Here is a 10,671-nt window from a genome sequence, read left to right on the forward strand (position 1 = left end):
CGTCAGGCTCTGTACTGACAGCTCGGAGCCTGGGGCCTGCTTCGGATTCTGTGTCTCCCTCTCGCTCTGCCCCTCCCCCATTCATGCTCTGTCTCTCTCTGTCTCAAAAAAAAATAAATAAACGTAAAAAAAATGTTTTAAAGTAATAAATTCCAATTGGTCTTAAATGTAACTGTATTTCTTCTATTCTAGTCTCCACACATTTTTTTATTACAACTGAATAAGAATGATGATCAGAATAACAATCAAAATAACTACATGGACACCTTGGTACCTGAAATCCAATTGTTCCTGCCATTCAAAATTCAAGAACTAAGTAGGTCTGGATAGTGAAGGGTTATTTGATTTTTGTTTGCCTTTAAGATTTTATTTTTAAGTAATCTCTAAACCCAACATGGGGCTCGAACTTACAACCCCGAGATCAAGAATCACAGTGCCTGCTGACTAAGCCAGCCAGAAACCCCTATTTGTTTGTTCTTTTTAATCTCTTCTTTAAGAGATACATGCTGAAGTGGCTTGAATATTTATGAGCAAAGTTATATTTTATCTGGGAATTGCTTGAAAATAATCCTCTCATGGTAAATAGTAGAGTGGCCTGGTTCCTGATGAAATAAGACAGGCCACAGGCTAACAATGGTTAGAACTCAGTGAGCACATGAGCACATGGATGGGAGTTCATTAGACTCTTCTTTCTACCTCTGTGTGTTTGGATTTTCCATAATAAAAAAGGTTTTTAATGATCCCAATGGGAGGGGACACATTCTTCTGACATCAGAGATACCCCCAAGAGGACACAACTGACTGAAAATTTTCCCTTTTGATTCCAGTCCCCAGATTCCTAGCAACTGTACTGCCCTAAGATTACAATGGAAAACGTTACTTAAGGGGAAACTACGAGAATTCAGCATCGAGTTCAATAAACTGCCCCTCACCGTCAGCCCACAAATCTGAGGAAAGAAAGAAACCTCCTCACGCCTCCTAGAAACATCTCCCTGGTCCAGGGATCCACGCCTGGTGCCATTTCCCTGCCACCTCCACCCTTCATCTGCCTGGGAAGATGAGATTCACAAAACAGGTCCTGTAGGTGACCCCGTCTGAGTGGGAAGAACAACATAGCACATTCTTGGGAAATGAAGTAAACGGAGGGAGCAGTTTCCCCAGCTGCACAGTCAGGGGTAAGGAAACTGGGAAAGTCTAGACATTCAAAACGATTCAATACAGTTGAAGTGTCTAACCGGCTCACCAAGAAGGAAGCTTCAGGCATAGCGGTTGCCTCTCTATTAGCATGTTCTTCATCCCGGGCTTGGTCCAGCATTTCCACGGCCCTCTCCCACCTTCCTGGGAATTATCTTCCTCATAGTTCTTTCTCTGAGGGCAGTGGGGGAGGGTCGGGCTTCCCCTAACACGGTACACAGTGCCCGGTCTCCCCCTGCTCACCTTACGGGCACTTGCACATCAGAGGGACCACGCTCCTTGCAGACTCGTGCACCCAACAGGCATCCACAGCCACCTTCAGCTGTCTCTGCCAGGTGCATGAACAATGGCAACCTTCTCCTTCTGCCTGTTTCTACAGAGATGAAGCGAGACCATTCAGAAGAGATTAGCACGGTTCCTGCACCTTGTAAGTGTTAATCAATGTTAGTTACTGTTGTGTTACCTAAAACTCTTCAATGACTTCCATTTGTACTTGATATAAAATATATAATCACTAATATGTCCTAAAAGTCACCCCCCCAAAAAAATCAGTTACTATTTGTAGCATTTCCCGCCCCCCCCCCCATGCCCAGCACCTTCAATGAGCCAGACCCTGGTCTGTGTATGTTACAGTGTTATACAATTTTCAGTAGGATATTTTTCCTCTTATGTATCTACTTATTGCTGGAACTAGAGAAGAAAATGATACATGTTTGTTTGTTTGTTAATTTTGTTATGTTTATTCATTATTGAAAGACAAAGCACAAGCAGGGGTGGGCAGAGAGAGAGGGGGACACAGAATCCGAAGCAGGCTCCAGGCTCCGAACTGTCAGCACAGAGCCCAATGTGGGGCTCAAGCTCACGAACCACGAGATCATGACCTGAGCCGAAGTCGGAAGCTTAACCGACTGAGCCCCCCAGGGGCCCCCTACATGTTTGTTTTTAAATCCAGCCTTATCAGAATGACTTCTTAGCTGTCACAGTTTTCCAACTGATTTCGTGTAAACCAATTCTATCCTCTGAAAAGTGTGATCGATTTACTTTTCCCCAAGACATGAACGTGTCTTTGCTTTTTCTTCTTTGGTTATTTGGTTTGAAACTTCAGAGCAGTGCTGCATACTGGCAGTGACAGGCACACTTGTCTTCTGTATGATCTTCATGGGGATTCCTCAAATACTTTCCGGTCAGGGTTGATATTAGCTGATGGTCAAGGAAACCATTTTACCACAGTTCAGAATATTCTATTTACAGTTTCCTCAGAACTGTTTTCAAGCAGTATCTCTAGCATTTAAAAAGATGATCCTGGGCCATTTGGGTGGCTCAGTCGTTTGAGTGTCTGACTCTTGATTTTGGCTGAGGTCATGATGTCATGGTTTTTGAGTTCCAGCCCCACCCCGGCATCAGGATCTGCACTGACAGTGTGGAACCTGCTTGGGATTCTCTCTCTCCCTCTCTCTCTCTCTCTCTCTCTCTCTCTCTGCCTCTGTCTCTCTCAAAATAAGTAAAAGAAAATATTTTTTTAAAAGATAATCTTAAAATAATTTTTAAAATATGATCCTACTACGGGCACTTGGTGGCTCAGTCGGTTGAGCATCTGACTTCAGTTCATGTCATGATCTCATGGTTCATTGGTTTGAGCCCCGCATCAGGCTCTGTGCTGACAGCTCGGAACCCAGAGCCTGCTTCAGATTCTGCATCTCCCTCTCTCTCTGTCCCTCCCACACTTATGCTTGGTGTCTCTCTCTCTCAGAAATAACTAAACATTAAAAAAAAAAAAAAGGATGATTATATTTGGATGATTTTTTCCTACTCATTTGCTCTATGACAATCAATAAATCAACAGTATGAAATGCTGACTGCGTTCCAAGGTTGAATGCTATCTGGTCATGGCATTTGGTTTGCTTGATAAATTGCTGAGTATATTTTATTGCTATTGTCTCTGAGAGTTTTCCTAAGATACTAATTAAAGAGATTAATCTGTGCTTTTTGTTGTCTTGCTGCTATTGTAGTGGGCTGTTGGTTTTTGTATCATGATTAAAATAGTTTCAGAAGACTCACTGGGACGTTTATTTTCACATGCTTCCAAATAATTTTTATTTATGGCAAGTAGGTCTTGTGAGATTTCAAAATTAGTAATTTGGCATCCTTTCTGGGAGGTAAAGTTGGTTGATGACTCAGTTTCTTCTTTGATGATTGGCCCGTCATACATTTTAAATGGTCAAGCAGAAAAATATCAGGACATTACCATAGCTTATGTAAATTGCGCAAACAGATCTTAGCCTCTTTTTTTTAATGTTTATTTATTTTTGAGAGAGAGAAAGCACACCTGTGCGAGCAGGGGAAGGACAGATGGGGAGAGAGAGTCCCAAGCAGGCTCTGTGCCACCAGCACAGAGCCCAACGAGGGGCTTGAACTCACGAACCACGAGATCATGACCTGAGCCGAAATCGAGAGTTGAACACTTAACCGACTGAGCCACTCAGGCACGCCTGGACCGTAGCCTTTTCAATCTGTATTAGAATAATAATAACAATTGTGCTTTTATTCTAAAGGCATTTGAAAGTAAAGTATGAATTAATGCAAAGAAATCTGAGAGGGCTAAGGCAGGGTAACCAGGTGTCAGTACAGCTGAACAACTTGAGGTCAGCTTTGAGTGCAAAGTTAGTTTTTGCGGGTAGGTTAGCCAGCTGGTGGTGGCAATACAGGGGATTTGGCGGCCTTTGGAAGGCCCAAATTGACAAGCAAAAAAGAAGAGACCACTGAGTAAATAATTCTGTCCTCAATATCGGATTCAAGGTAAAGGTAATTATGTTTCTGAGATGCCTGTTGGTTACCGATTTAGTCTTGAAGGCTTCTTGTGTTCTTAGCAGACACTCCTTCAGATGGAGCCAAGAAACCACTCAAGGTTTCCAGTGTTTCTCCTCTTGGGACTTTCTGAGAAGCCAGAGATTCAGTCTGTTCTCTTTGGGCTGTTCCTGTCTTTGTACCTGGTCACTGTCTTTGGCAACCTGCTCATCATCCTGGCCATCATCTCACACTCCCACCTCCACACGCCCATGTACTTCTTCCTGGCCAACCTGTCCTTCTCGGACATCTGCTTCACCTCCACCACCGTCCTGAAGATGCTCTGGAACATCCAGACGCAGAGCAAAGTGATCACCTACGCAGGCTGCATCGCGCAGATGTATTTCTTCACGGTTTTTGGACTTTTGGACAATTTACTCCTGACTGCAATGGCCTATGACCGCTTTGTGGCCGTCTGTCACCCCCTGCACTACACGGTCATCATGAACCCTCGGCTTTGTGCCCAGTTACTCGCCCTGACCTGGCTCATCAGCGCTTTGGGGGCCCTTCCTGAGAGTTTAACCATGCTGCGCCTCTCTTTCTGCGCAGTAATTGAAATCCCGCACTATTTCTGTGAACTCCCTGAGGTCCTGCAGCTCGCCTGCTCTGACACCTTCATCAATAATGTTGTATTATACATTGTGACAGGCATGATGGGCTTTGTTCCTCTCACTGGGATCCTTTTCTCTTATTCCCGAATTGTCTCTTCTGTGCTGAGGATCTCAACGGCGGGGGGAAAGTATAAAGCTTTCTCCACCTGCGGGTCTCACCTCTCAGTGGTGTCCTTGTTCTATGGCACATGCCTGGGGGTCTACCTCAGTTCCACCTGGACACGTGCCTCCCAGACAGGGGCGTCCGCCTCAGTCCTGTACACCGTGGTCACTCCCATGATGAACCCCTTCATCTACAGCCTGAGGAACAGGGACATGAAGAGGGCCCTGAGAAAGCTTCTCTGTAGCATGTCGTCCCCCCAGGGGCAACAACAATGACCCTGTGCCGGGACAAGTGTGATCAAGGGCAACGGAACAGAGCGCTTAATAGTGAGGACTCTAGAATTTCCCTGACGGGGTTTAAAGGCTGGTGCCACCCTTCAACAGATGGTGAGCTTGAGAAAAATGCTCAACCTCCCTGTGCCTCAATTTCTCCATGGACCTATAACAGTGCATGCCTCATAAGGGTGACAGAAGGATTAAATAGAATAATTTCTATTATTCAGCACAGGGAATGCTAGAGGCAAGTCCTAAGCAAACATCAGCTCATTTTTTTATGATGCTTCAGCTTTTTGTTCCCGTACCATTAAGCTGGTTTCTCTTCCTGTGCATTGTCCTCCATTATAGCTAAGTCATAAATCTCAGTGTCCCCAGGAAGAAAGAGACTTTGATGTAGGGCAGAATTTCTCAACTTTGGCATTATTGATATTTGGGGCTGGATCATTCCTTGCTGTGGGGCTGTCCCATGCATTGTAGGATGTTTAGCGGTATCTCAGGCCTCTAAACACTAGGTGCCAGGAACATTGCCAGCCAAGTTGCAACAATTAAAAATGTCTCCAAATGCCCCACAGACGCCAAATCACCCCCACTTGAAAACCACAGGGGAGTGTCTTGCAAAGAGGAAGAGAACCTACGAAAAATCCCAAGGGCGTGTGCTGAAGGATGAAAAGGAATAAATGGGGGATTATATCTCTCACCTCTTGTTTGGGAATCTTGGGAATTAAGATCACATTGTTTGGTCCTGAATAAAGTGGGATGGCTCTAGCAGAGGTGGAAGGTCTATGCAGTGTGATCAACCTAAGAGGGACACCGGGTTTCAATCGCAGCTTCCTTGGCTCCTATGGGACTCCATGGGTCCCACAGAAGGGTCACGAGGTTCCCAAGGGCCCAAAGAGAGACAAAGAAGACTGAGCTCAACATCTTCAGGTTGGAAGCTGGCCCCTGAGATGAGAGATCAGATAATTCCACCCAGTGTCTGCTGTGGACAGCCATGGGATAGATGGATGACTCATGATGATTAAAGTTCAGCAGGGCTGAAAGGGGCTAAGTAAGTTGGGGCTGGGTCAGTAGGAGAGGACCACAGAGGTGGTCCACACCAAGAGAGCAAAGCAAAGGTTCATTCACCCTGACGCGGGCAGAAGCTACCATGAGATGCCCCGTGAAGGCTGCCATGGCCAACGGTAGTCAACTCAGGTGGCAGGTTCAGTGACTTTCATTTTGTTACTATCATTATAATTATTGTGTGGCAGTGAACTGACATCCAGAGGGATCATACATTTTTTTACTGTGGTCAAATAAACACAGTATAAAATTTCTTATTTTGACCTGTTTAAAGTGTATAATCAAGGGCATTAAATATACTTACGGTATTGTGCTACCATCACCCACTGTGTAGTTTCAGGACATTTTCATCACCCCAAGGGAGACCCTTCAGCAGCCACTCCCCATTTCCTTCCCCCTCCAGTCCTCGGAAACCACCAATCTGCTTTCTGTCTCTATGATTTGCCTGTTCTGGATATTTCATGTAAGTGGAATCATCCAGTATATGACTTTTGTGTCTGGATTCTTTCACTCAGCATAATGTTGTCAAGTTCATCCACGTTGTAGTGTGAGTCAGTGCTTTGTCTTTTTCATGGCTGATGAACAGGTAAACTAAATGTGCTGTGTTCATACGATGGGACCAGACTTTCATATACCGGAGAAAACTCTGTTCTATTCCCTCAAAGCAGGGGATGACCTTGACAATGATCTGTTTGTTTTTATTCCCTTTAACCAATCACTCCTCAAAGACTTTTTTGTGGACTGCCCCCCTGTGGTCCAAGCAGGTCTGATCTCAGTCTCTTTTCCTTTTTGACATCCATCATTCTCATAATTATGTTTGCAGCAAGAGGCTCATGGGAGCTAACTTCAGGGCTGTCTCTAGGGACCTCAGATATTTACACACACACACACACACACACACACACACCTCCCCATGGGCTCTCTTCCCACACTGACTAGGGCTATGAAACCCATAGGATATGACAGAAATGGAAGCCTTCCAAGGCTTACAAATGACACTGAGGCTTCGCCCTTCACTCTCCCCCTTATTGCCGTTCTCTGAGGGAAGCTGGTGGCTACGTTGTGAGGACACTCAATCCGCCCATGTGTGGAAAAGCGCACACGGTCAGGGACCGAGGCCTCCTGCAAACAGCCGGAAGCAGACCCTCCAGCCCACACCAGGCTTTGCGATGTTGGCACACCAACCAACATTCGACCCACAGACCTCAGACCAGAACTTCAGTGAAACCATTCCCGGACACCTGACACAAAGAACCGATGTTGACCAATGAACATTGATTGGCGTTTTAAGCCGCTTACTTTGGGGGATCGTTCCATGCATCAAGAGAAAGGGAACCTCCACAATCTCAGATAATCGCACGGGATTCTCAAAAACCTTTCTCTCCCATGATTAACACATCACCTTCCTTCCCAATTAGCTCCAGAACGTGTAAGAGATGTTTGGTACCCAAGATGGAAGTACCACCTGGGGAGTCTGCCCAGATGCTGTGGCTGAGAAGAGGGATGGGGCCGACTCTGTCGTGTCCGCCCTCACCCCCTCTGGCTCACTCCCTACCCCCCTGTCACGCCTGCAACGGTGCACACCTTCACGTCAGCCAAGTCCTCTTGTGGCGTCTTGTCCATCAGCGGGCGTAGAGCTGATGCTCCCAAAAATGGAGGACACACCCCAAAATAATTATAAATAAACGCGCTGACTTTACGTAGCCCGGATGGAAAGAACTTTGCTCTCAAGTGGGAGAACTCCCGCATAATTCCCCCAATATGCAACAGAGCAAAGCAATCCCTGGCTAGAATACTGCCTTCTTCCATAGAGTGTTAGAGAAAGGCCTGGATTGAGTCTCCAAAATGAAAAAGTAAACATCTGTAAATTCATCGCAGGACGTGTTTTGTAACATTGTCGTAAATCGTTCCTCAGATTCTGACTAAACATTTATCCATAAGGAATAACTTCCCTTCCCCCTCCAGATGCTCCCCACTCTCCCACTCTATTTCACTAATTGCAGTAGCATCATATCTGTGCCTCAGTTACCTTGCGTCTGCAACGGTTGTTCTTTTTTTTTTTTTTTTTTAATTTTTTTTTCAACGTTTATTTATTTTTGGGACAGAGAGAGACAGAGCATGAACGGGGGAGGGGCAGAGGAAGAGGGAGACACAGAATCGGAAACAGGCTCCAGGCTCTGAGCCATCAGCCCAGAGCCCGAAGCGGGGCTCGAACTCCCGGACCGCGAGATCGTGACCTGGCTGAAGTCGGACGCTTAACCGACTGCGCCACCCAGGCGCCCCTGCAACGGTTGTTCTTAAATTGCAATACTCAAGACTGAAATCCATATTTCAGACGTGAGATGGTAAGAGTATACTCTAAGTTGCCCAGGGGGGCTCCTGGCCGGCTCAGTCGATGGGGCATGCAACGCTTGATCTCGAGGTTGTGAGTTCAAGCCCCACCTTGGGTGAAGAGATTACTTAAAAATAAAATAAAGGCGCCTGGGTGGCTCAGTCAGTTAAGCGTCCAACCTCAGCTCAGGTCATGATCTCGAAGTTCGTGGGTTTGAGCCCCGCATCAGGCTCTGTGCTGACAGCTCAGAGCCTGGAGCCTCCTTCCGATTCTGTGTCTCCCTCTCTCTCTGCCCCTCCCCCACTCATGCTGTGTCTCTGTCTCTCAAAAATAAATAAATATTTTTAAAAAGATTTAAAAAATAATAAAATATTTAACCCTTCATCTTCCTTGTTCCTTCCTGGAATATGGTTGTGATTGTTGGAGCTCCAGTCGCCATCTGTGACATGAAGTGACTTTAAGTTTAGGAAGCCCAGGTTTGAACAGCAGGTATGTTCTAGAGCCAAGAACTAGACTTTTGATTCTAAAACCTATACTCTTCACCCTTTACAACCCTTTCCTCAATACACACACACACACACACACACACACACACACACAGCTGAGACAGAAAACAAGGGAGGCTTTGGTGTTTCCTAGAGCTTCTCGTGTTAAGAAGGCCCTTTTGAGTGCAGAGAAAGTTCTTGCCGTGTGAGCTCAGCCCCAAGCACAGGGAGCAGATAGTCCAGATGATAGCAATGCTTACTTTACTGATGGTTCCAAAACCAAATTCCCAATTCTTCTCTGTGATTGCAACCAGATAAAATTAGATAGTGCCAGCAACATGTAAATAGAAGAAAATAAATGGGGAGAAATGAGCAGATTGAGCCATGAGCCACCAGCAGAAATCAGCGGAGGAAACTTGCTTTGTTGGCATTTCTTTCCTTTGGCCGACAGCGTGGCAAAGTGAAATCCCCAGTGCTCTGCTTCTGCTGTGTGTGGTCCCCCGTGGGCCTCAGCCTCCATCTTATTGTCACATCAGCTAAATCCAAAGTGAAAATACAGAGCATCTCACTCTGGCATGTCATCTGGACTCGGGACAGTCTGCTCGGGATGCTGAGTCCATAAAGTGAGACACTGATCAGGAGAGATGCGTGGTCGCCTTGATGGTCTGTATCTGGTGGACATCACATGGCTGCAGGGGAGGACACAGATAAGGTCCCTCAGAGAGCAGCCCCCAAGGTGGACTCCAAGGCAAGCCTCGTAGCGGGTACCAGGTCCGTGGCCAAAGTCAGCAAGGGGGTGCGTTTTCTCTTCTATCACCTCTTCCCCGTCTTGCTATTATCTCAGAGCCCCATGTTGCCTCCTCTTTGCAAACATGCTCTAAGTCCAATGGAAGTGGACGTGAAACACTGACAAACCAAAGAAAAGAAAAGATTAAATGTAAAAGATTCGGTGCATTGTCTCTGGAGCTGCTTGGGCAGTCTGCTCTTGCAGAATTCTTGGGTGTGCAAAAGAGGCACGGCTGTGATTTTCTTTTGATTGCACTGCCCTGCCACCTAGAAGGCAGCAACATGGAAAACCATCAGACAGGCGGCAGGGATCGTGGTGAGATCCAGGAAAAGTGAGACGGTGTCACACGCACGGGCTCCGCTTCCCAATCTCTGCCCAGGAGATGTCTGTCACAGGGGGCAAGTCTCCTCAAGCAATCAAGCCCACGTCTCCAATCTGCGAGTTTCTGAGCAGGACAGAGAGTCTGGCCCAGGGAAGCCTTTGGGCCCTGGCACTATGGAAGCATCTAGAGCACCTGCCGTCCAGCGGTATCTGCCCTGATCCCGCCTGCCTGCCTTCTGTCCTTTATTATTACCATTGAGTTTTTCATTTTGAGATCTAAAATAAAATAATATAAAAACTTTTTAAAAATTTGTCTGGGACAAATTCTTGGGTAATAACCTGTGGTTGCCGGTGTTTTTAGCAGAAACCCCACATTCCTAGTACCGCGGAGGTCAGGAAGGCTTTTACTATCTCCCGCATGAGCTAAGGCCAAGCTGGGGTCTTAGGAACAGAGGGTTCAGTGCGCCCCAGACCTGGAGAAGTTGGGTTTGAGAGCACACCTGTCAAATGGAAAGCCAGAGGAAAGAGCACCGGGTTGGGCCGCAGGGAACCCAAGTGGGAAACGCAGACCGTGGGAGGAATTTGTGAGGAAACCTGCCCAGACGGCTGGAGGGGGGTACACAGCTTGATGCAGCGCAAATGTGGGTGTGCTGCCCG

General features: G+C 46.5%; 1 protein-coding gene across 1 annotated transcript; it reads left to right on the top strand.

Moving 5' to 3' along the window:
* The first annotated feature begins 4,076 nt into the window (after positions 1-4,076).
* Positions 4,077-5,027, top strand: LOC121011273 (olfactory receptor 7C1-like). Its single transcript, XM_040445545.1, has one exon. It carries the CDS (start codon positions 4,077-4,079, stop codon positions 5,025-5,027), a length of 951 nt encoding a protein of 316 aa, XP_040301479.1.
* The last annotated feature ends 5,644 nt before the right edge of the window (positions 5,028-10,671 follow it).

The sequence above is a fragment of the Herpailurus yagouaroundi genome, unplaced genomic scaffold, assembly GCF_014898765.1.
Source record: "Herpailurus yagouaroundi ecotype Mexico unplaced genomic scaffold, PumYag 193, whole genome shotgun sequence".
In the NCBI taxonomy this organism is placed as follows: Eukaryota; Metazoa; Chordata; class Mammalia; order Carnivora; family Felidae; genus Herpailurus; species Herpailurus yagouaroundi.

Bases quoted from the DNA above. Each gene is read 5' to 3' on its own strand.
- LOC121011273 (XM_040445545.1), top strand. From the start codon at position 4,077: ATGGAGCCAAGAAACCACTCAAGGTTTCCAGTGTTTCTCCTCTTGGGA.